Source organism: Pholcus phalangioides, unplaced genomic scaffold (genome assembly GCF_987345545.1).
Source record: "Pholcus phalangioides strain wild (caught in Gottingen) unplaced genomic scaffold, Ppha-v1.0 ptg000039l_1, whole genome shotgun sequence".
Lineage (NCBI taxonomy): Eukaryota > Metazoa > Arthropoda > Arachnida > Araneae > Pholcidae > Pholcus > Pholcus phalangioides.
This window is the reverse complement of record NW_028301625.1, coordinates 24998150-25025672: the sequence shown is the minus strand read 5'-3', so window position 1 is coordinate 25025672 and position 27523 is coordinate 24998150. Positions and strand designations below refer to the sequence as shown.

General features: G+C 36.2%; 1 protein-coding gene across 1 annotated transcript in view; it reads right to left on the bottom strand.

Annotated features, from left to right (window-relative positions):
- The window catches only part of LOC149065750 (protein SET-like), a 36228-nt gene extending 17064 nt beyond the window's left edge, over positions 1 to 19164 (bottom strand). The window contains exons 1-3 of the mRNA XM_089254092.1: positions 18589 to 19164; positions 9047 to 9236; positions 300 to 475 (exon numbers count right to left, since the gene is read on the bottom strand). Coding sequence (XP_089110218.1) covers positions 300 to 475; positions 9047 to 9236; positions 18589 to 18861 — 639 coding nt within the window. The 5' untranslated portion in view covers positions 18862 to 19164. The remainder of the gene's footprint in view (positions 1 to 299; positions 476 to 9046; positions 9237 to 18588) is intronic.
- Between the last annotated feature and the right edge of the window lie 8359 nt (positions 19165 to 27523).

Here is a 27523-nt window from a genome sequence, read left to right as displayed (position 1 = left end):
TAGCAATTGGTAACTTGACAGAAATAAGATATTTTAGAAGTTCGAGGAAGCAGTTATTAGCACTATTTCATAGAGGTTCTCAAACTTTCTCAATTTTTGCCCAATTCATGGCTCATCTACAGTTCCCCAGTTATAGTCCAGTTGCTTTTATCATTTACAGAACCACTTCAAGGTGTAAAGTCACATAAATTAACATCTCTAGCTCGCTGTGATGCCCCCGACAAAGGTTGGCGACGCCCTAGGAGCTGCGATGCACAATTTGAGAAACACGGTTATAAAGAGAACATCCTTCACTATACCTCAGCAATATCATCTGCAGATGCATCACCATGATCAGCAAACCAAGTGAAGAATGTTCTTGGCTGTTCATGACCACGTTTCCGATTTTTCAACTGCCCTTGCCTATCTTTATGTCGTTTGGTGAGATCCATACCTTCTTTCCATTTTATTGGGGTAGACTGCGAAGCAGGGTCACCTGCAGTAAAATAATCACATTAAGCAAAATTTCAAAAAACAAACTCATGCCCTGCTCCCCTTTTCAAAATGGTAGTATCTAAATATTTTTACAAATGAATTATTAAAGAAATCTAGTCAATTTTATGAAACATTCAAATGCCATTAAGTAAAAACAGTATACAAAAAAATAAACATCTTATAAAAAACTAAATACTAATGAATCAATAATTTGAATAATTTCACAGTATATTATCAATAATTTGTAAACTTTAACCCTCAATTGTAATGAATGCTTTCAAATCAGCAATACTTTTTACAGCTGTCTGTTGTAAAAGAAATGTATGAAATATATTTTCAGTTTGATTTACGATTTAAAATAAAAAGTTTGATAAAAATCTCTTTAAAAAGACAGTGTTCCTGAAATATTAGATCACGACCTTATACTCAGTGAGGACATAAGGACATGGAATAAAAACTTCCAAAACCGAAAAACTGTATATTGAAGCTGGAATCGACACGTTTGTTTCCAGATTTCCCCAACCTGTATGATTTACTTATTAATTTTAATATTTTTATTTAACGGATCTAACTAATGGGAACACGATGTCAATACATATATACACATTAGATTAGTCGACTCCACCTTTGACACTCCCGTATCTCCACCCATGGTCATCATAGTTCTCCAAGCTTTTTGTATTGAATTCACATTATGTGGGTAAGCTTTTGACAAATTTAAAGCTAGGTGCACACTGGAGCAATGTAACAGGCAATAAATATGAATGTTGCTCAAACTGATCAACACTATCTTCCCAACCAATGTCTCAATCTGACAGGTATTGTTGCAATATTGGCAGAGGTACTTGCAGTCTGTTGGTTACTTGGTGCTGATGTATTGATGTGAACAAAAAAATTTTCGGATGCCTCTATCCATCACGGGAACATTTCAATATCTCTGATTTGAAGTGGATGTCCCCCCTCCCCTTCAATATAATATCACCCTCCTGTTAACATGCACCAAATTGCTGTACTATTGTTTTTTAAACAATCCATATTTAGTTCTTATTGCATTTCTTGTCATATTGCCTTGTCATATACCTACAGTGTACGCCCTGCCAAAAAATTTGTTTTGCTGCTTTTTCAGACTGCTACAAGCTAGGCTGAAAGAGATCTCAGCAATGGGATAAGTCTGGCGGCAGTGTTTGGCATTCACTCATACTTTTCCAGTCATTTACGCACCCTTCCAGGCAAAATTTTAAAATTCAAGGACATTATCACAGGTAATAAAAATTATGATTTTGTAAACAATGAAATATTAATTGGATTTTCTTAATTTATATACTCAACATTTACTCATTTTTAATTCAGAGTCTGAGAAATGCTAATTTATTAAAGATATAACTTTTTATAAAAATTATAGTTCTCATTTCAACTTGTAGACAACGACAAGAATTAAAGGTCCTGCTTTTAGGAAAAAAAGTCATTGTAGTTTAGTATGCAAAAGTAACATTGTAGTTAGTATTAAATGACATTTAAGCAAAAATTTTGTTTGAAACAGTATTGAAATTTGCCTTCAATAAAAAAAAATTAGAAACATTTAATCATACATCTAGGATGACCATATAACGTTTATTTTTTAACGCAGATTTTTCACCATGGTCAATTTCTACTGTAGCTTTTTACCAAAAGCAGTGGCGACACAATTGTTACTGCATCTAGTACTTTGAAATTGTACACATCACTACTAAACACCTATAACATGGACACCAGAGCTCATTAAAGCTTTCGTCGACACAAACCTTGCTGTTAGAGAAAGTTCATTTGACACATCCAATATATATTTCTGGTCCTATTTCCCCCCAAATCGCACTCCAAAAGCATCCACTCACTACGATCAATTTGAAATAGTGAAGACAAAAGTAAAAACTATTAGAAATTTATTCAGGGTTCATACAAAGTTACCAAAACAAAATGTAAGGAGTTTTCAAGGATTCATGTGGGCCGACCTCCCCCCTCCAAAATAATTGCATCACTAGACTAAAAACAAAAGAATGGCACACATGCAGATTGATTCTCTTTTAAAATGTCTTCTCTAATGTCTAATCCAATATAGTTCCAAGATTTCAACTTTAAGAATTAAAAGTATGATGTGTAGAAATTTATTGAACAGCTGCTGAGAGAAACGGAAGAGAGATACCATGACTGTATGCACAAGTAACAAGCGACTGTTTGAGAACACAAATTTAAACAGTAACAGAGCATTATAATAAGAATTAGGTATTGAGACGTTGAATAAGAAGAGTGAGTTGAGGTAGTGGTATTTAAGTGATTTAAAGAAGTCAGAAGTAAGGTTTCAGATATGCTGAGTTGACAATAAAGTTCGCTTTTATCATAAAAAGACCCAGAGTTCATTGCTTCAGCCGTGGCCACCGCTGCGAGAAAAAGATAACATGTTAAACAAATGAGAGATAAATCACTAAACTTTAAGCAAATATGCTCATAACTGCAAAATAACCAAGAAACTTCATTTTTCTTTCAAATTCTTTCATATACATTATCTTTCACGAAGCCACAAAATGTATTTTTAAGAAAAATTAGTTTTTCCTTCTGCAAGTCATGGCAGCTTCACATGATCTGCATTTGTATACGAGTCAAACATTTTTTATTAAAAATTAAATTATCAGGGAAATGTGAATCATGAAAACCATGAAAATTTAATTCATATTCATTTTACCAGCAAATAAAATCCAAGGGCCCCCACCCAAGGAGCCAATACACAGATTCTTGGTGGGGCCCTGTACGTGAATTTATCTTGGGCTTAAGCTGCTGCAAATTTTACAACCTTGAACAAGAAAAACAAGATTCATAAACGGCTCGAGACCTGGAGCAATATTGGGCTTCCCCTCTGTGAGGGCCACAAAAATTTCACTTTTATCCATTTTACGAACAAATAAATTCCCAGGCCCCCCCCTAACAGAGGACCCGGGACACAATTTGAAGATTCTTAGTGGGGTCCCAGACTACTACTTTACCAAACACCAACTCTGGCCATATCGCTATATTGCAAATTACTGCCATTAGTGAGATGGGTTGGAAGCGAAGGCGCTGTCTATAGGTGATCGCCTTGAGTTCATTAGGGAAAATATCTATATCCTCACTTGGGTTCGAACCCGGGACCCTGAAAACAACTTTCACGATGGTAGATGAGCATCTTGCCACTCGGGGTCCCAGACTGGATTTATCTTGGGCTTCTGCTGTTGCAAATTTTACAATGTTAAACAAAAAACGAGATTCATTTCCCGCCCCCAAAATGAAACCTGTCAACTTCCCCATCAGACCCCCCTCCCAGTGAAGGCAAGGAAAATTTTTTTGCTTTCATTTTACCAAAAATACATTCCAGCATCCCAGACCCGGGACCCAATTCGCAGATTTTTAGCGGGGCCCCCAGACTGAATTTATCTCACGCTTCCATGGAATTTTACAATGTTTTTACAATTTTACATGATTCAATCGTCAATGAACCTCCTACACATACAGCACCATTGCATGTGTGTGTGGATGTTAATCCCTTTCAGGTTTCTTATTACAAAGGAGGATTTTCTTTTTCTCCCTCTTCATACTTGGGGGAAGCTTATTTTTCTAGGCTATTCAACACCATGGGAATGCATATTCTAAGAAGAATCATCCCTTCAGAGAAAAAAAAATAAAGACTTGGCAGTAAAAGGAGTTATAAGGGCCCTTTAAGATGAGAAATAAAAAGTTAGGACTTTTTAAGGACCATAGTAACAATGTTATTCATAGAGCCTAAATTGACTAGATTTATTCGTTTCAATAATTCATTAAAACAAATATTTATATTTTTTCTTATTCTAAAAACTCCCATCTTAAATTTGGCTCACTCTTAAAGAGTGATTTGCCCAACGACTGGGCAATGTATCGATTCATAATAAATCACCAATGTAAGGCCCACATTGATAACCCTATTTCACGATTTTGAACACAGCAATGTATCGTTAATTCCGATCATAGACATTATCAGAGTTTAAATGATGCTGATATAATGAGTGCATTCATGCAATGTTTAATATCTGTGGAATCTGATGTAACAACATTGGAGTTGAAATGACGATGCCGATACAGCGCATTCTTTACAGGAGGGGGCCGACAGAGAATAAAAAAACATTTGATAAATTTAATGTTTATCGGGCACGATAGGATTTTGGGAGGAAAATGAACAGGAACTACTACTTGTAGAAGAGATTTTGCGCTTGAAGAAAACCATGGACTGGAGATGTATGAGGATGGCATCCAAGAACTAGTGGTGAAAAATATCTATAAGTTGACGGAAGATGTTATGGATCTCTTTTGCATGCTCCAGCAAGAGTTTATGGATGGTATCTCGTCTGAGGAAGAGAGAAGTCCCTCCTCTTATAAAATGAGATTAGAGATGTGTAGAATATGGGAATATCTGCAAAACTCTATAGAAAAGAACCACCCAAATATAGCTGTAGCAGCATGTGAGCAACGAAAATTAACACTGCATTTTCCTATTTCCCAGTAATCCTTAAAAATAAGAAAAAGCAAATGCCATTGGATTTAAGGTTCTTTTCGAAATTCACGTAAAAAGAATAAGTTTACAAACAGTGAATCTGTATATTGTCCTAAACAATAGTCTTCCTCTCTCTCATCGTTTAAGAGTTAATTTACAAACATTATCATATTGTATGTTTAATTATGGATATGTTTATTTTTATATTATGGTTATTTTATTGTATTATGTATTATTGTTTAATTATTGATTGAATGTCGTTTTTATTAATCATTTTTATGTGAATGAATGATTGTGGAACGAATTATCCGAGTTACTATTATTTCATGTGGGGAAGCTTGATTCGAATAACGAGCTATTTGGATAACGAGAACGGTGGCAGAACGAATTAAGCTTGTTAACCAAAGTACCACTTTATTGCCTTTCATTTGGGGGTGATTCCCCCATAGATCAGCGCTTTCATGCAAGTTTGTTATACTGTAGTCGAATCTAAAATAGTGCACTGCAGCACCAGAAGCAGTGACAGATTAATGCAATGTTTTGGGCGGGGAGATAGAAGATGCAACAAGCCGGGGGTAGTGATCTCTTTTAATACATCAGTGACTGGAAGGTAGGGGCAGTTACGCATGCAGGATTTTCTCAGGAGGGGAATTCATATCTCTTCTCTTCCAAAGGGGGTTTTTCCATTTTTTATTAAAAAGAAAACCACCTTAATCTGGACCTACTTTTTTCCCACGTATGCCAGTGATATGTTCGTGAGATGTTTCAAATTATAATTATATTGAAGATGATGGCGGGCTTTGATTTCTAAACAAAGTGCCACGCCACCTTGGGGTGCTGCAAATATTCTGCGGATAGTTTTATTAATAAAAAGGTAGCGGACAGTGATTATGAAACAATAAGTACTGAGTTTGTGTATAGTATATACATGTACGTGATGGTCCATGCACGAATCAAAATCAAACTTTGGATTATCAGTGATTTGCCCCCATACAAGGAGCCTTTATATCTGCTTATGGTCAGGATGGTATATTGCAGGGCCCTCACTTGCTCTTTTTTTTTTTGGTAAAATGTCCTACTTTTCTAGGTTTTATCTTACTTTTTATACTTCACAAAATTTGTGTTACTTTTTTTAAATGAAAAGGAGAATCTCAGAAATAATGCTAAATTATACAAATGTAGTAGATTGCAATTAATGATTTTGCCAAAGCAACAGGGTTTAAGCTATGGTCACATTTTTCGCAAAATGTGAAAGAAAATCTTAGAATGCAAAAGAAGTGGTACCCCCTTCCGCAAAAATACGTACAGGAGGTACGCAACAAGTAGACATCCAACCATCAATCATTACATTAGCATTGTAGGATTTTGCTAAAGCTTTTGTCCCCATTTTCGCTTTTTTGCGAAAGGAATTTATCCAGCTTAAACCCTGCAAAGCCAAAGTTTTTTTCAGGTTATTTAGGAGGTTTGCGTATGTGTGAGGCTAAGGCCCCTTTCACACGGAGCGGATGCAGACACGGGTCCGGAAGAAGTTTTAACAATTGGAATATACTGCGCCTTTCAGACGAGCCGAAAAATCTCCGCACCTAGGAAATGTTCATGCTGGTCCGGACGTCGTCCGCATGTGTCAAAACCTAAGTGCGGGTTCCGCATCCGCACATAGAAGTTTTTTGACAATAGGTTTATTCGGAGCTATTCAGACGATGCGGATGCGGAGCGAATTCGTCCGCATCTTTGGCTACTTTTTGAAGGTGATTTTTCACTGAATTTTTTTAATTATTTGCCATAAATACCCTTAAAAACACCATATGATGGTCCCTGCTCATTAATATAATGTACCTACATACGTCTATCCCTCCGTTTTCTTCTGAGATGGAGATATAGCAACTTTAACTGCCTTTTGTCCATATTTCACAATTTTATACAATAAAACCTGCCAACAACAGCCACTGACGGGACCAAAATTATAAGCCGTTCTGTTCATTACGAATATTTAATTGACTAAATGCTTTAATAACTTTTAAATTTAATTTAAAAATTAATTTTTTTCTTTTCAAATTTTTAAAATTATTTAAAAATATAAATACCTGAAATATTATTTAAAAATTTAAAAAAACCAATAATTTTAATCTGTTAATTTTTTTAAACTTTAAAAAAAAAATACTTTTATTAAAGAACGTTATCCACGTACGGTGTTCACTCAGGGCCGGATGAAGTCGTTTGAAGACCCTAGCACTTGAATATTTTTGGTGGTTCCCCCGATACCTACAAGTTTATTTTACTCGATATTCAGTCTATAAACTTAAAAAAATGAAATTTTATGTTTCGGAAGTGAGACTAATCTAAGGATGGGATTTCACTCTAAAAGGTTTATGAAAGTTATTTTATAAAACTTGAAAAATTTAACCAATAAACACATCTGTTACATTCGAGAGAACTTAACTGATCCGCCTATTGGTTGAATTTTTCAAGTTTTATAAACGAACTTTTATAGTGTAATCCCGGTCTAAGACAGAATTGTGATGTGAATATTTCTAAGCACAGGCATTTTGAAAGTCTCTACCACTCCCCTTTTTTACTACTTGCAAATTCTTTGATACCTCCTGAATTTTTTTTTCTTTTTTTTTTTGGAACATCAAATGTTTTGCATGTTTTTGGATTTGATTTTTCGAACATTGGATGTTTTTGGAATTTTTCTCCCATATTTTTCCTAAAAGACTGATTTTTTTTTTTTTTCAAAATATTTCGAAAATATTTGAAGACATTTTCTCCCATCGACTACTTGTGAGGATAGGAATGAAGACATCTTTATTCCCATATTCTATGTGGCTCTAGATTAAACCACCAAAGAATGCCTCTAGGCACTGAATCAGGGGTGAAGGAGAAAAATAATTACAAAAATTACGAAAAAACAGTTTTAATGCACAAATTTCGAACTAAAGATGCGGGCTATTCGTCTGCATCTTCAGTGCTCGTTTGAAAGGGTATGTGGACCCGCATCTGCTCCGTGTGAAAGGGGCTTAAGTGATTTAATATTTCTTTTCCTTAGTTTGAGGGTTCAAAAACTCATTGTCTCAATTTTTGGGTAATTAAAATTTCATCTGGATAGAAAAAGTCATTTTATATTTACTACTTCATGGTCTTGGACTATTCATTGTACAGCAACTAACATTCATCATTATGGGGTACATTTTGCATATAGGTGAAACAACAGTTTTCATAACAAAGCAGTTAGATATATAGGCGTATTCTAGGTTTTGTGACTTTCATGCATTCGATTGTTTTTATTTTTACAACATGAAAAGGCATAAACTACGTTAACAAAGCTCTGCAATGAGCTAAAATCAAAAATTCTTTAGTTGTCAAAAACTACGACGCTGGCATTGAACGGTAAAAGTTAAACAAATCCCATTAAGGATGGACAATGTAGTAAAACCATCTGGTTCACCTTGACTTATTTACATTGCCCTTGTAATTTACGAATTTTACACTGTGCTGCTGTAAGTGGTTTTGAAAGAGCGTCATTCTTAAAAACCTACATGTCTTCATAATTTGTAGCACATTGTCAAAGAGAGGTGACAGACTAGACTTTGGAAGACTAAAAAAATGTAATATACAGGTATATTGTGAGGAGAGAGAATTATCTGTGGTTGCTAGTACACTGTTTTGGCCCAAGACTGCTTTTATTACAGTCATTTCTGTCATTTTGCTTTGGCTGAAATCAACCTTATAAGATTGGTACAGAAAAGAAAATTAAAAATTTTGTAATAATAAAATTGCATTTTTTCTCCAATAAGGCTACAATTATGTCTCAGGGGATACCCTCGCCCTATTTTTTTCTTATTTTTTTAATCAGAGCTTTGCATATATCAATACATCATATCACGATGTAAAATTGACGATGTATCACAATGTAAAATTTTCAATATTGCTCAGTCCTACACTCTTTACACAATTTAGTCCTATGCGATTTAGTGGATCCAATAAATCGCATAAAGCACAAGGAATGCCTGTACTAGATAATACCCAAGAAGTACAACATACCTGAAGATCCCAAATGAAATTCCTTTACAATCACATCATTCTCGAAATATGGGTTTTCATCAAAATAGAACTTGATCCTGTATCCAGACTTTATGTCTTCAAATTCTTCTACTTCCAACTTAGTCAAGAAATGAAGACACTCCTCCTCTTCTTCATCCAAGATTGCAGATATTTGAGGATGATTCACAAACTTATACAAATTAAGGTTCATTAAAGTCATTAGTGTGAAAGCAATCCTCATAAAAATTATTGTCATTCAACATACAAAGTCTAATACTTACTAATAGTCAACATACAACTAATACTTCAGACTAACGTTTTGCCCAAATATAAATTTTCTTAAAATTCATCACATAAATAAATTAAAAATAAAATTATTTCAATGATTGGTATTTAATTTCAATTATGCAATTTATTTAAATATTCAAAAAATGGTAATTGAAAGATTTTTATTGCCATGATACCGACAATCAAATTTATATAACTATTTTTAAATATTACTTATGGAATAAATTTTTTGTAACACCTGTTACAAATTTTATATTTAAGAAAATAGCACAACCATTATTTATCATCAACTAGTAATATACAGTCAAATCTCATTTTAACGAATGCAGTTATAGTGAAAATCTTGTTTTAATGAACACATTTCTAATCCCCCCCCCCCAGATAAGCTTACATAGGAACAATGCCAAAACCTGGAATTCCTTTACAACGAAATTTTGTTATAACGAAGTGATTTCTCCGGCCTCTTGCAATTCATTATAACGGGATTCGACTATCATAAAAAAAATGATGGCTTATTTTCCTATTTGTCCTTTCCAGATGTTCTTTGCCCCTTTTAGTAGCTCAATAGGTATTTTCTAGATAAATCCTTCAGTAACTGAACTTGTGTAAATCATGAAATCATGCTTACTTCCACCTTTTATTGCACTAAGATTCTATTTTCAGTTTCATGTTTTCCTTGTCCGAGAAATTCTACAGACATAACCTTCTCCACAGGAAGGGATATACACTACACAATAAAATATAATCAGTAAATTTTAAATTTATGGGAAAAAATTCCAATCAACATAATTTTTTAACCCCAGATAACTAAACATTCGTCTAATAGACTGCCTAATAGATTACTTACTGAGTAACACTGATTTAAGTTTAGTTATCCAGGGTTAAAATTAATTTGATGTACTTAGATTTACAGATATTCTGCCAAATACCTAAGCATTAATAAGCCTAACCGAATACAAATAGCTCCCAAACATTCGTCCCATCTCTAATTAATACTCGCACATTACCATGTTTCCATTGCAGAAAAATACCCTAGAAATAACTGATCAACTATTGTGCTTATTCCAGTTCTGAAAGCAATAAAAAATTCGAAATTTGCCGGATATTTCATAATGCGACAGTACCCAATTGTCTGGGGAAAATATGTTGTAAAAATATGTATGTTTTTGTTTTTTTTTGACACTAAATAAAGTGTTCCACACACTGCCACGCAGCTGGGATGGAAGAGATCTCGGCAACGGGATAAGTCCAGTGGCAAAGTTCTGGCGTTCATTCATTCATTGGATATTTCATAAAAGCTATTCAAGATCAAATATTTTAAAGATCAATTTGAAATCCCACAACTATCACAAACATGAATTCACATATGTTTGTCCTACATTGAAGCTGTTGCTTGCTCTGAAACCATTCCTCTAACAGTGCTTGCCAAACCAAAAAAAAATTTATGCGCCAGCTAAATTTCAATAAATATAACTAAAAATTATTCAAAAGCTCAAAGAATATTTAGAACACTCACAGAATAATAGTACTACTCTCAATGTGGTGATAAAGTGACAATTTGAATCATTCACACTCGTGTGAAATTTGACAATAGGTCAACCTACACCATTTTCAACAACCCTACTACTAATAGTGCAAACATACATACAAATAAACATAACAAGAGCTTGACAAATCATAAGTACCAGGTCCCCATGGTGACTAAAAAATTGATACAGACACCTAAAATTTTCTATCTGTGATAAATTAAGAGTTTGAGGACAATACTAAATTTTCAAAATTTTTTTCAGTGTGTTTACCAGCATGAAAAAGAGCTCCATGTCATACAAGATTTAGAAGGAAATATTTCAGAACATTTTTCTTGGAAAAAAATGTTTTGCATATAAATCTTTTTCCGTAATTTATGAAGCCCCACTAACACAAAATAGAAATATTGTTTCCAGTCCTACAATAAAAATCCATTTTCAAGCAAGAGACCCAAGATAAAATCATGGCGAGATTACAATCACAAAATCATAGCTGTTGGCAACATAAACATTAAAATCCATCAAATCACGAGTAGTACAGCTATGCTACATGTATTCCGCTTATTCTAATATACAGTCAGCCCCCCCCCCCCGTATTCGCATAATCGAAACCATAGGTTTTTTTGTATATCTCATTTATTGAACATCAGGAGAAGAGCAGGGTAATGCAGGGGTAGAAGGATATGTAAAAGAGGTGGCAATGTTTTCTGAAAGAACATTGCAATTTCTGTTTGCTGTTTCTTCTTCATATCAAGTAATGTTAATGTAAGACTTTTCCTCCATTAATTTTTCTACATGTGAAGAACGTACCATCTATGTCATGAAAACAATCTGTTGCTGATTTGAACTTGTGATCCCTTCCAGTATGTTACACACGGTAGACTTGTCCTCCACTTTATCTTGATGATCATCTGGTACAACTTCAGTTTCAGGAGCTGCATTAATTCATCTTCGGTTAATGCAGCTGAATTGCTTTTAATTAGCTGATCAACTTCTATATCCATATCACTGAACCCTTCTCCCCCACCTGTTTCGATAACGTGACAATGACTTTTATAATCTCTTCAGTTGGCCCTGTAAAAATTTGTGTGTCCTGGAACGCACACTGTGGCCAAAGGTTAACACAACCAGAGTTGACTTTCTCTCTTAAGAGCTGCTACAACTCTAGTGATTGCAGTAACGGTATTAGCGATAGTATATAATTCTTCCATACCTTCAAGACATTTTCTGCATTTGCATCTTTTTCTATTGCATGCACAATCATCTCCATTGTGTGACATGTATAATGAGCCTTGAATGCTTGCATTACCCCCTGATAAAGGAGTTGAATGAAAGATATTGTATTAGGAGGCATATAAAGGACTTCTATACCATCAGCTTTGAACTTGACATCTGGGTGTCCAGGAACATTATTCAATATCAAAAGAACTTTGAATGGAATGTCTTCACTCGAAGTACCTCCTGACTTCTGGAACAAAACACCATTTAAACCAAAATACTGAGAGCTTTGACTTATCCTTTCCCTTCAATGTTCGCGGATTCGCAAATTTGAACATACCGGTGGGATTTATCATGTGCTCATAAGAACTTGCACAAAACAACATAGTAAGTTACTTGCCTTAAAACCAGGCGTTTGGTTTTCTTCTTGGGTGATAAATGTTCTTTACGGCATTTTCTTCCAAAATAGTACAGTTTCATCAGTGTTAAACACCTGCTGAGGCGCATAACGATTCTCTTCAATAATTTTCAATAAAGTCTTTGGAAATTTTCTAGCTGCCTCCTGATCGGCAGAGGCTTGATCACCAGTGATTTTTACATTGCGTAATCCAAATAGCTTTTTAAACCTATGAAACCAACCTTTACTTGCATAAAATACTCTGATGGAATAGACGTTTCACCAGCTTTTTCTTTATAGAAGAGTAAAATTTTTTCACCTTTTCCCATTATAATATTAATGTCAATTGGAATACCTTCTTTGTAGCAGTCCTGTACCCACAAAAAACAGTATTTTCTGTACGAGAAACACATGGATCCCGTAAGCATTGCAAAGTTTTCGCTGCCATAGGTGCAGCTACAGCCCTGGCTGATTGAATTTCGGATTCGTTTCTTCTTGATATATCTCACAGTAGATTCGTTGATTTCGTAATGGCGGGTGACCGCAGCAATTGACTTACTTTCGCCAAGCATAATATAACAATAAATTTTTTTGTGACGTCTTCACTTTTTTGTCTTTCCAAAACATTATCATTAGCACTAGAAAAATGAGCCATCCTAAACACCTACAACTCAAATTTTGTAAACAAAAAATATGAATGACGATTGCGAAGTGTTGGCAAAAAATTGTTTCTAATGAACGAAAATAAACTGCGAAAAGGGGGGGGCCAGACCGTAAATATTAAAACATTTAGTGTGAAATCAGTTTTCTTTAACCCTTCTTTAAAAAAATGACCTAATTAACATAAATCACCAATATACTCTAACCAGAGACCCTGCATCCTAGATTAAGACCTGTCAGCAAAATGATTTTCTAGTAGATACATTTCTTTTGACTGTCTGAAATAGCAGAGGTTTGTTGATTCTTTGAGTAAACTGGACTTCGAGTTTAATAAAAAAATTAGTGATTTGCTTTGAGTAAATTATCAAAAGTTGTATTAAAATCACTATCACTAATACAAAATTCATTTCTTGAAAACTACACATATTAATAAAAATATGCAGATAACCTGAAATGTTATCTGCTCTGAAAAATCTTCAGATCTGTAAACAAACAATTACGTAACAGCGTTGATTGCACAAAAAACCTTTGTGAAAAATAACGGTTGAAGATTCTCCAAAATTGCATATAAACTAGCACTGAAGCTGAATTCAAAGGAAACAATTCACCATAAGCAGAGATGGACTTGAAGAGCTAGAAAAGACGTTTATATCAATAGCCTACAGTAGACCCTTTTGATAATTGACACCATAGGATAGAAGCCCCAAAGCAGAATGTTTTGCATTGTTCTGCAATGAGCCCTCGACTGACTGGAAATGTTCTGCAGTTCCTATAATAGTGTTTTCTACATTTTTCTTAAAATTCCTCCCGATTGTTCTGCAATAGCACTGATTGTTGGTAACAGGAAATGTCCGTTAATATATAGAGAAATACATCAAGGACTATTTTGCACACTTTAAAAGTGTCTGCTAACAGAAAGTGTTCATTGTGTGGAGATTCCACTGTATATATATTTTCCATATATTTAGATCAATTAACTCCATTATTGCTAGAGAGGATATTTCCATGGCCTCTTCCCCCATGCAACTCACTGCCTATGCAACCAGTCCCCAAGGCAGTTTAGCCTGTAGCCCGTATGAGGTATGGAGAATCAATTTCATTTATTACCATTACAATTTCACAACACTGTCATTCATGTAACTTATTTTATTTTTTCAAAGATGTGCAAATTATAAAAACGATACATTTTGGATTTCATGGAGGAATCTTTTGTCTTGCATATATTACTAAATGTCAATTTTTTTCTAATCCATCAACTCCATTCCTCTCGTCACTCATTATATATAGATTTTTCCTCATTATTTCTAAAGACAATTATGACATTTTTCCTCTCATTATTTGTAATAGAGACGAGAATATTCTCTTGGATGCAAAAATTGGAGAATAATCAGGAAAGAATATTCTCTCTAAGGACTATTATAAATTACCAGAGAATATTCTTATCGTGAAATAATAAGAATTATTCTCAAGTTATTATTTATTATTATTAATTCTGAAGCAGTTTTATTGGGGGTAAATTCTTAGGGAATAATTTTAAGCGAGACTAATAGGAAGAATGAAGACTTGAAGGTACAATACAGATGCTTTTAATTTTTGTAAACTATAGATTTACCAGAGGGACCTGTGGAAAGTTTTCACCTGAAAGGCCACCAAAGAACCAAGTCTATGAATAAAGACAGTCTTCAGACAGTTTAAAAAACCCCCTTTAAGACTGAAATTACTTGTATTTCACATAAGAAAAATAAGACAAAATGAAAGAAAATCCATTATTTGCAGGAAACAAAGAGACTTTGAAAAAGCCTCATACCTAGACGTTTTGAGACTCAAATTACACACACTACTGTAAGTGAAGTTTTTCATTATAAGTTACGAGCATTATAATGGTAATTTTTCACACAAACATATAAAACATATGTTTCATATAGGCATAAAACATTTTTATATTTGGTAAAATCTCATAATTTAATCATTTTTAAAAGTTAACTTTCAACAGAATATGCGCAACAATCTGGAAGAATTTTAAGGAATGAATAGAAAACAGTATATGGGCAGAACATTTCCAGTCTGCTGAGGACTTCTTGCAGAGCAACACAAAACATTCTGCTTTGGAATATTACATTATGTTCAACAGGATCAAATGCTCAGGATCAATGTAAATAAAGCATGTTTATTATCTAGCACTAGAATATTAGTGACAATAGACTTAAATTCTTGCAAAAAAACTTCCCTACAACAGTTATTAGAAATTATTCTACACAGAAAATAATCTTGAAGATTTAATTAAATTCTAAATTTTAATCTCTAGTAAACATTTATATTAACTGGCAAAACTTCATAATTGAATAAATTATTAAAAGTTTACTTCCCCCCCCCCCCCCCCCCGCCTTCACTGCATACTCAAAAAAAATACCTTGTAGGTATAGGATAGATGCCTATGCATTCACTACCACTTGGCGCCATTATGAAACTATTACCGCCATTTTTTCCTGCTTCGTAAATACGCTGATTGCGTTAATATTCTCTTGGATGCAAAAATTGGAGAATAATCGGGAAAGAATATTCTCTTCAAGGACTATTATAAATTACCAGAGAATATTCTTATCATAAAATAAGAATTATTCTCAAGTTATTTAGAGAGATTATTTATTATAATGCACGTTATTACAAATATTCTTCAGAATATTCTCTGGAAAGACTATTATAAATATAACTTCAGATAAATTCTTATTTTCAATAAGTCCTTCCAAAAAATAATTTCCATGTATGTGTGTGTGTGTAATTATATATATATAAATAAAAACATGAAAATATTCTCATCAAGTTATTTATAATACTCATTCCATAGAATATTCTCGAACATATCTCCTCCATGAGAATATTCTCCTAAAGATTATTCTCGAGAATTTTACATCTCTAATTTGTAATATTTTTTGGAGGGCTTACAAGCTAGCTTAACCCAGAAACCCAAAATATTTTGTCTGTTTTAACCGATTAAATGAAATTATCTTATCTTTAAAAAAATTAACTTTCCCTATGGGAGTTGGTTCAGGGATCATACACGTTCCTAGGGGGGGAGGGGTCAGCAGTGCATTGACTTCCAAAGCAGAATGCTTTGCATTGTTCTGCAACGAGCCCTCAGCTCACTGGAAATGTTCTACAGAGAGAGCTCACATGATAGTATTTCCAACATTTTTCTTAAAATTCTTTTAGATTGTTTTTCAGTAATACTGATTGTTCTGTGACGTACGTTGCAGATTTCGACATATTCTGCTTTGGGTTCTGTGACATCAAAAAGATTAGGAAGCACTTGGCACACAATATTGCCAACTTAAGAAATCCATCTGTTAATTATTCTATCACAATCACTAAGATCAAATATCCAAAATCAATACAGATCAGGTTTTTTATTGCCAAATTTTTACCCATTAACAGAATTGTTTTCTGTAATAAAACGTCTCGATAACTTGAAAGGAACAAAACTGATACCACCTTCGATTAATAAAACTATCCGAAAATCAATAAAAAACGACTTAAGTGTGTGAGAGAGGTGGGGGACTTATCTATTTTCTCCTTAATTCATTATGCAACTGGCCGCTTTCATAGCTGCCAACTTTGAAAAATGTGAATTCGGGAGGGTTTTCATGCAGATCCAAACTCTGTACAAAAATAAATATAAAAGAGGATCTTTTAAACATTTTAGGGATTTTTCATTAGTAAAAAGGAAATTTCAAGGATATTTCCCAATTGCAAAAACTGACACCGTGCAAGCCATCGCTAATCATGGCCAACCAGTAGGTTAAAGTCCTTGGGTTAAATTTAAATTAACTCTCGAAAATAAAATCTTGCAAACCAAAAAAATCTCAGTCAGGCCCAAAACAGAACGTATGGATGAAGCAGATATATGTGATCGTAAAAATTTCAGAATTCGAAAGGTCGAATTGACGCTTGCTGATTGGCGAATTTCATGTTTTCTTTAAAAACGAAATACATTTTTACACTTTGACGAAATGGCAACAATTTACACAACGCTCATGAAGCAGTTTCTTTGGGGGTAAATTCTTGGAGAATAATTTTTCCTAAATGTAGGAATTTTTTTACAATCACAGGCAGAATTCAGGAGATAGCTGTGCCAAGTCTCCTAAATTTCTACTCTATGCTCTTTATAAGCGAGACTAATAGGAAGAATGAAGACTTGAAGGTACAATACAGATGCTTTTAATTTTTGTAAACTATAGATTTACCAGAGGGACCTGTGGAAAGTTTTCACCTGTAAGGCCACCAAAGAACCAAGTCTATGAATAAAGACAGTGTTCAGACTGTTTAAAAAACCCCCTTTAAGACTGAAATTACTTGTATTTCACATAAGAAAAATAAGACAAAATGAAAGAAAATCCATTATTAACAGAAAACAAAGAGACTTTGAAAAAGCCTCATACCTAGACGTTTTGAGACTCAAATTACACACACTACTGTAAGTGAAGTTTTTCATTATAAGTTACGAGCATTATACTGGTAATTTTTCACACAAACATATAAAACATATGTTTCATATAGGCATAAAACATTTCTATATTTGGTAAAATCTCATAATTTAATAATTTTTAAAAGTTAACTTTCAACAGAATATGCGCAACAATCTGGAAGAATTTTAAGGAATGAATAGAAAACAGTATATGGGCAGAACATTTCCAGTCTGCTGAGGACTTCTTGCAGAGCAACACAAAACATTCTGCTTTGGAATATTACATTATGTTCAACAGGATCAAATGCTCAGGATCAATGTAAATAAAGCATGTTTATTATCTAGCACTAGAATATTAGTGACAATAGACTTAAATTCTTGCAAAAAAACTTCCCTACAACAGTTATTAGAAATTATTCTACACAGAAAATAATCTTGAAGATTTAATTAAATTCTAAATTTTAATCTAGTAAACATTTATATTAACTGGCAAAACTTCATAATTGAATAAATTGTTGAAAGTTTACTTCCTAATTAATATAGGATATGGATATATACATCTATCATATCAATAGGATTCCTATTGATATGATAGATGCCTATGCATTCACTACCACTTGGCGCCATTATGAAACTATTGCCGCCATTTTTTCCTGCTTCGTAAATACGACGATTGCGTTAATATACCGTTAAAGACAGTCATTAAAAACAACAAAAAATTAATAACACGACACACAATATTAAATATCAAATCAAAACTAACATTAAAATCTTTATATTCTTCTAGCCATACATTACTAATTAATACCGGTTGAAGTTTGAATCAAGAACGTATGGAAAAAAATCAACGACTACTTAAAACAAAATTAAATTAAATTTAGGCATGAAATCGCATTTAAATGATGAACAAACAATCGTTTAAACATAAATAATATTTAAAATAACATTGTAAATAAATTGAAATTGTAAAACGAACGTTTAAAAAGGATACTGCAGTCACCCAGAAGTTTGGAATCTTCTTGATCAAATCATTCCTTTTCTCGAAGAATGGTTTCCTCAACTTGTTGTATTTCTGTTCAACTTTGAGAATTTCTTCACTGGCTTTTTCATTGAGGCCATCAATTTCATTCTGGCATGAATCGATCTCTTCTAACGCTTTCTGCGTCTCAGCGTCATAGTCTCTACTTTCATCACCTTCTGCTTTAACTTCTGCACCATCCATTTTTTTGACTTTCTTAGGAGTAGCACCGACCACAGAAGACATACTCGCTCTCAAGAAAATTAACGAAAGACAATCACTATCTCGAATACAACGTGCTTAGGAAGAAGAATTGATCAACAACTTCACAGACGGTCCTACAGCTTTCTACAATGATGTTTAGGGTTAAAGTAAGCCGGCAGAAACTACCATTCAAATGGCGATGTCACGAGCTATTTCATTTGACAATAGCTATAGCTTTGGCCAATCAAATCACGGCTTTTATAGAGCACAATAAATTGCCTCATCTTTGATAAGGCAGAAAGGTTTATGAAATGTTCTTCTTCGAATTGAATATCCGAGTTTCATAACAGTTCAGATGGGATAGGTTGACCATATTTTTTTTTTGCTCGATATACAGAAAACTGGAATGTCATGGAACATACTGATTTTTTGGGGAGATGCTGATTTTGTTTTAAAATAAAAATTCATCTCTGCCTCTACCGGGACTCGAACCTCGGCTGACTCAATCCAAGACAAGGCCAACGAAACTAGAGATCACGTGACTTTTCCGTCTGATCTCGGGCATGGCCGATAGAATGTGAGAAGCATTTGAATGGAAAAGAAAATTCGTAGTTCTTGTTTGCGTGTGGGTTTTTTTTAATCTCTCTGAAATTTTATATTTTGTTTTCTCTATGTGTATTTTGGTTAGAATTTCCAAGTGTGATTTTCCCCCATCCCGATCATATAAGGTTTGTGCAAATTCTACCATCTTTAATGTAAATTTTGCATTCATGTATTCACATTACGTATATGTACTCACATATTTACATGTATATTACATAGTGTAAATTTTTGTTTTAAAGCGGTCCTAAAGCCCTTGTAGGTATAAAAGACGTAAAATAAAATGTCATGACATGGTCGACTCCATGTGTTTGGGCACTTGACACATTTCAGCAAACACTCTGGGGATGAACATAATGAATAAATTCATTTAGGGTAGGGAATGTATTCCCCCCCCCCCGGTTAGACGAAAAAAGTCGCATCCACCCCATCTTCGTTGGCCTTGTGTTTAATCGGCCCCTTGTATCAGAGCCGCAACTACGGGCAGCAGGCAGGTCTCGTGTCCCGGGCGCTGGACCAGAGGGGGGCGCAAATTTAGTTCTCAAACCTTACCTTCAACATTATAAGGAGGCGCCAAAATGCGTACTTGCTCCGGGTGACCAAGCATCTAGTTGCGGCCCTGCCTAGTATGCTAGATAAGTGCTCTAACCAGTAAGCTACAGAGGAGATAGAAAATTTCTTCCTTGGAGCCAGGGCCGCCTTAAGAGCCTCATGGGCTCCCGGGCCTCGTGATTTTTCTAAGATCCTACCAGGCAAATTTACAACTATATCTCATTTTTATGAGATTTTCATTCTCTTGAGGTCCCCCCAGGCCGTGCTCGAGTAGGCTCATGTGTTAAGACGGCACTGCTTGGAGCGTTCGGTCTCCTCTGCAGCTCAGTACTTAGAGCGCTCGTCCGGCTTACGTGGAGCCCATATTTAAGTCCTGGTAGATGCAGAGATGAATTTTTCCTTCCAAAAAAAAAAATCAAAGTTTTCTGTATATCTTGCACAAACAAACGGAGAGCGACATCGTGTCATACATACATTTTTTTAAATAAAGATGCATTGGAACAATTGTAAAAATTAACTGGTTAGAAATTATTTTTCACAATTTTATTTAACAGCCATATCATTATACAAGGAATTGTGATAGTGTAACTACTTCACCAAACACCAACTCTAGCCACATTGCTATATTGCAATTTACTGCCATTGATGAGATGGGAATGAAAGCGCTGTCTATTGGTGGTCGCCTCAAGTTCGTTAGGGAAATTATCTTATCTATATCCTCCCTCGGGGTCGAACCCAGGACCGTGACAGCAACCTTCACGGTGGTAGACGAGCACCCACGGCCGTATTTATGTTTTTTCCGCCTGTGGGCTATACAAATTTTTCCGTTCCCTCCCCTCTTCCACCCCTCCTATGCATTACTAATAAATCATAAACAAACGAAAGACAAAAACGTGATACTGTATATAGTTGCGCCTAAATTTTACTTTTCTGTCCTGTATTCGTATCCTTTTCCGATCCATAATGATTGCCATATAATGGGGGGAGGGGTGCTCAACCTCCGGCCCGCAGGTATCTACACATCACTGAAAAACACTGATAAATTTAATTCGAATGTATGGTGCATGCAGGGCCGCAACTAGATGTTTGGTCACCCGGGGCAAGTGCGCATTTTGGCGCCCACTTGTAATGTTGAAGGAGAGGTTTGAGAATAAAATTTGCGCCCCCTCTGGTCCAGCGCCCGGGGCACGAGACCCGCCTGCTCCCCCCTAGTTGTGGCCTTGGGTGCATACATTCGAATATGAAAGTATCTCAGCATCAATCAATAGTGCCGAGATACTTTCTGCGTACTTGGTTATACTCTAGCAACAAAATCAATAATGCATTACATAATATCTATACATATTATCTTTAACCGCACATCCTAAAGTGTATTTTGAAATAATCAAATACTTTTTCAAAATTGTTTTGTGGACCGATTAAAATTCTAGATGGGGTCCGCGAGTGGTTTGTGCACTCGTGTGATTTAAATGCTTCCATTACTTGAATATACAGAGTGTCCCACAATCGCCTGACAGTTTTCAAAATGGGAATAGCAAGAAAATGGTGACGTATACTAAAGTCATTTTTGTGGAATGTAAATGTGCGAAGTCAGGAATTTCAGCTACATCATTCATGTTTCAAGGGGTTGTGTAGTTATTAAAATAAAAAAATTAACTTTTTACATGGACACACGGTGCCCAAAAACCCAGTTAGAAAGTTGTTGCCCTGTCTCTTCTGATGCCAACGAAGAAATTTCCACGTTTCTAAGTGCAATATTCACAGAGATACAGAGTATCTCAATTCAAAAATCGGAGAAAAGTTGGGAAATAAGCGTTGTCCGTTAGTTTTTGTTGCTTTTTTTCCCCGACTTTCCTCCAATTTTCGAATTCAAATATCTAAGTGAATATTTAGAAACATGGAAATTCATATTAAACTGCTTTTGTTCTTTTTCCTATGCTACTTTAATATTGAAAGCTACATAATAAATAAATATAATAATATGGGTTCTGCCAAGCTCCACATTTGTCTTCCCCCCCCCCTTTTTTGCTCAGGAAAACGTCACATGAAGAGAGCTGTCCTTATAGGACTAGTAAACGGAGTCACGTGACCCCGCCTACCATTCTATACCATGATTTCTTTATATTCCAATTAGTGACTGTAGACGGACGTTGTTCTGGATTGGTCTAAAAACAACGTATTATAATCGAATTCATCCATTCAATTTATAGCCACTTAACACTGTACCCCCAGATGGTCAACCATAGCCCAAAGACTCTCGCTAAAGTCCCGACCGGCGCCAATAAAAGCATCTTTGTTGCAGAAGATTATTTTCATTTGGCTGGCGTCGTTAAAATCAGTAGAATGTTCTGTCTTTTTAATTTTCAGAGAGAGCCGAAATTGAGCTACATAAATGTTCTTTGCGGGAAGGGTGCAGCAACCTCCAGTCACGGAAAGAACCCCTTTCCTTCTTTTTCTTACTGTACCAACACCCTCCATAGATAGCCCTCCAAAGAAGATAACCCCCCGCCTTTCTTTAGGAGATGTCGGCTGAACTCTTGTCTTTTTTTCCAACACCTTCAGTAATCTGAAGTGAGTGCTGGACGCCTATTCACCCTCCCACCTCTACTTGTGACAATACTATTTGGGAAGGTGGCACACTGTAAATAGGAAGGTTAAAAAATCATATATTTTTTACTTCAACGGCAGTCTGTGGGAAAAAAAAACACAAAAAATAAACAATATGGTTTAATAATTATATATTATTTACGATAGAAATGGCACTTCCACACGTTTAACGAAACGAAATGTGTGAATTAAAAAAAAAAATTCTCTCCCCTCTCTCTATACTCCAAGATTCGCCGCCGCCCCCCCCCCCCGTAAATACACTACTACGAGGAACTAACCACCACGCCACTCGGGAGCTGGTGATAGTGTAACTAATGCTATTTACAAAATTCATCGATAATATTGGAATGAATAGTTTTCTAATGCGTTTCTCAATCGCTGAGTCTTTACATCAAATTCGGAACTGGGAGAGGGAAGGTCACCACGGCCCTCTCATTCTGGAACAGCGCCCCTGGTCAGTTAAGTGGTCTATAAATGTGCTGCGGGTCACTCAAGTGATCTGGAACAGCGCCCCTGGTCACTTAAGTGGTCTATAAATGTGCTGCGGCGTACTGAAGTGATCTGAGAATGTGCTGCTTTAGTTCATTCTTAAAAAATTAGAGTTGAGATCGTGGTGTACATCAGATGACAGCTTGGCATAAGCCCATTCGCGCAAGGTCTGGGAAAGGGCCACGTGTTAATAAGTGCGCCTACATGATGAGATGTGATAAGAAACACTGATATAGTCCTCTAGTCTATCGCGGAGGGAAATAAAGTACTATTTGTGGGGGTTGCTGGTACACAGTCTTGGTCCTGGTCCACGTCAGTTAATTTGAAATTTTCATTCGCGCCCCCTCTGGTCCGCGGCACCAGATCCACCTGATTCCGCTCTAGTTGCGGTCCTGTCGATTAATATCAATTATTATAATATAACAGTATCAATATCATCATATATTTCAAAATAATCAATTATATAATTATCGTAGGCTAATCAATTACAGAACGGATTATCGGATTATCATTACACATGTTATACAGAGTGTCCCATCAAGACCGCCCAAACTCTGCACAGCCAGATTCCTCGCTTGGAATACATAAAAAATGCCTAGAACTGTACCTGTACACGGCCCATAGTTTTCGAGAAAAATGCGAAAGAAAAGTATGACGTCATATCTGGTGCAAGGAAAAAAAAATTTATTGGAAACATGAACACATCGGTATTTGCACATGTTTACATAGGCTCGATATGCGCGGTGGACATTTTGAACATTTTCCTATGTAAACATATGCAAATACCGATGTTCATGTTTCCAATAAAGTTTTTTTTCCTTGCACCGGATATGACGTCATACTTTTCTTTCGCATTTTTCTCGAAAACTATGGGCCGTGTACAGGTACAGTTCTTTAACCATTTTTTTTTCCAAGCGAGGAATCTGGCTGCGCAGAGTTTGGTGGTCTTGATGGGACACCCTGTATAGATCTCAAATTTTAGGGGTTTTTTTAGAAATAAAACGGCTATTCCCAATAGCGGCCACATTTTCACGGTCCCGTTAATGGCTGTTATTGGGAGGTTTTACTGTACATATATTTATTATTGGGGGGAAGCTCAAGTAGCCTCATCCCGCAGGTTCTTGTACCTGTATGTAGTCCACTGATATCACAGAAATTGTGCCCCTCCCAGCCCTTCAAGTTTACCTCCGCTATGAGGCTGACACAATTTATTATATGCTAATCGCTACGGAAGGGCATCACAATGTCTCTTACGCATAGGCACCGGAACATAGGGAATGAGGCTATTTGAGCACCCCCCCCCCCCCAATAATTTATGGATATACAATGCACCGCACCATTTTACCCCCCGCGCTCCCATTTATATAGGACGGATGGCGATTTTCAGCCTCTCAATATTTTCTTCATGCCGGTACCTCTGCTTTTATGCAATACGAGACTAACGTAAAATTAATCACGACATATTAACACCATCTATAGCACAAGGGCTCTGCGAAGCTCGTGACGTCACTGAAGAAAGTCATTTCACCTATAGCCATTGGATATGCTACAAAAAAGGGTAAAGATGGCGCATGCGTCGACTTGCTACATCCAATGGCTATAGGTAAGATGACCTTCTTCCATGGGCGGAGAAACGGGGAGGGGGGGGGTGGGCATGGAGAGGCACTGTTCCCCCAGCGTCAAAGGTGGAGTCGACTGATATAATGCATATGTGTATACATTAGATGCATATGAATTGGCATCATTATCATCGTGCCCCCTCAATTAATAATGACCGTGCCCCCCAGACTTTCAAGTTTATCTCCGCCTATGCCTTCTTCAGTGACGTCACGAGAAGCGCCAGAGTTGCGCAGTGGTAAGATGCTCGTCTACCACTATGAAAGTTACCGTCAAGGTCCCCTGGTTCAAATCCAGGCAACGAACGTTAGAAACAAGTTCTTTACCTACCGAGCCTGGGGCGACCACCGATAGATGGCGCCTTCATCTGCCACCCAATTCCACTGGTTGGAAATTGCCGTATGGCGATGTGTGACCGGAGTTGGTGTGCGGTGAAGTTCTGACGTCACGAGCTTCGAGCAGGAGGCCTTGTGCTATAAATGGTGTTGAGAATGAAACACACTACGCTGACGTTACCACACGTTAATGCGTGTGATATAAAAAGTTCCACCAATGAGTCTTCTGTAGGTACGTTCACACTGTGCTGACGTGACGTGGGAATGTGTAGGATTATGAAATCCGACGTAACACGCTTTATTACGTGTCAAAAAGCAAATCAAACCTTTCAAATTTTCGTCAATGGCATGTGAAGACGCCATATTTGTTTTTCTCGTTCTTTTTGCTTCGTTCATGTTTTGATCAATTTTGTTTTTTGTTCGTGTTTTTATTCATTTGGGTTTTATTCGTGTTTTCATTTATCTGTTTTTTGTTCGCGTTTCGATGATGAAAGAGGAACTTATCGAACATGTTCGGTCAAATTCTCTGTTATATGACCCTACATACGGGTCTGGGTGATAATCCCGACGCGGTCGAATTTAAAAATTTCATTTCGCATTACAAGTCGCACTTTGCGCATTCTGTCGTTATTTGCATTTCTCGCGGCGAGGGGCGGTGGAGCACCGATAAGAATAATAAATTGCGATCGAATAAATTTTCAAATTTTAATTTCACTGTATAAGACGCAGTTCGCGCTTTCTGTAGGGATTTGCATTTCTCGCGGCGTGGGACGTTGATAAAAGTAATAAATTGCATCAAATGCATTCTATTTATTCGATCGCAATTTATTATTCTTATCTGCACCCCAACGCCCCTCGCCGCAAGAAATGCAAATACCGACAGAAAGCGCGAAGTGCGGCTTATATGGTAAAATTAAATTTTTCAATTCGATCCTGTCGGGCTTATGAACGGACCCACCTACCAACACCGTCTATAGTAGAAAGACTCCGCGCGAAGCTCATGACTTCACTGAAGTCTTCCGTTTCACCTATAGTCATTGGATGGGCTGCAAAAACAGGTAAAGATTTCGCAAACGTCGGCATGCTATATCCAATGGCTACATGTGAAATGGACGACTTCAGTGACGTCAAAGCTTCGCACGGAGGCTTTCTGCTATAGAAGGTGTTTGCTCGATAGACACCTGTCAATCTGCATTTATGAGAATCACAGCCGCCCTTAAGAGTGTGGGATAAGTACAGTCTCACCGGGCTCTTCGTTTTGGGGACCCGCTTTTACGGTAGCAATAGCTTCTTTCTTAAATTCTGGAAATCTGCATTTTCATTTAGAAAGAAATAATTCTGAATTTCCGCCATATCTGGAACTGTTTTTTTTAAATGATTTCTGAATTTTCATCAGTTCTGGGATTACAATGAAACCTCGATATAACGATATTCTGCGGACCTGAGAAAAATATCGCTGTAGTGTAGAGGGATTATTAAAATATCGAGAGGCAGCAGTTTAACATTCGAATATAGACATTTCTGAGCAAGACTTGAAAAAATATCGTTGGAAAAGGATTTATCTCTCGTTGTAACGCTATAGCGAGGTTTCGCTATATTTCTATTATTCTATATTTTCACCAATTCTGAAAAAAAATTTTCTCGCGTTTATTTCGAATTTTCATGATTTTCATTTTCTGAATTTTCGATTCCTCTCTCTCACAGAAGAAAAAAAAAATCGGAGCTGAGGGGCCAAGCTATCATTTTTGCGGCGGGTCCCATGCTCGTCTTTAGTTTTATATCGGAAATTTTAATTTCTGAATCAATTCTGGGGGTGCTGGGATCCATGCCACAAATAATTACTATGGGTGCTTGAGCACCCACAGCACCCCCGGCTCCGGCGCCATTGTTTCTCGAACACTTTACTGCAACGATTAATGCAGTCATTTCTTCCTCTTCCTCATCAATGTCATCCAAAAACACGTCTCACATCCATGGGTGTTGAAAAAAAGGGGAGGGGTTGAGATTAAATGACACTTATAAGAATATTCATTCGTGCAAGTTTCGTTTGTAGAAAGTGGATGGCAGCACCTAAACTCATACACGCATCACGGAACTCACATAAATGCACCGTGAAGGGGTGCATCTACATTATAGTTTCCCAAACATTTTGTTCCATCACCTCCTTTTCCAGAAATTTTTTTTGCCATCGCCCCCCAACTCAAGTGGACCCATAGGATCCCATGTCATACCTGTAGCTTCTATCGCCCCCCCCCGGAGTATTTAATCGCCTCCAAGGGGAGATATTGCCTACTTTGGGAGACACTGGTCCATATCCACATGCGTTGTTCTTGAGAGGTTTGTTAAAATTTCCCATCCATGTGAACGAATGTCACTAAATATTTCATTGCGATACAAGCAACGCGTAATAGACGAACGTCAAACTTGGTAAGACCCACGGACGGTCAGTCCATCGAAGAGACTTGAGTTGCACCGCTTGGGTTTTGTATAGTGAAGGCTGTGAC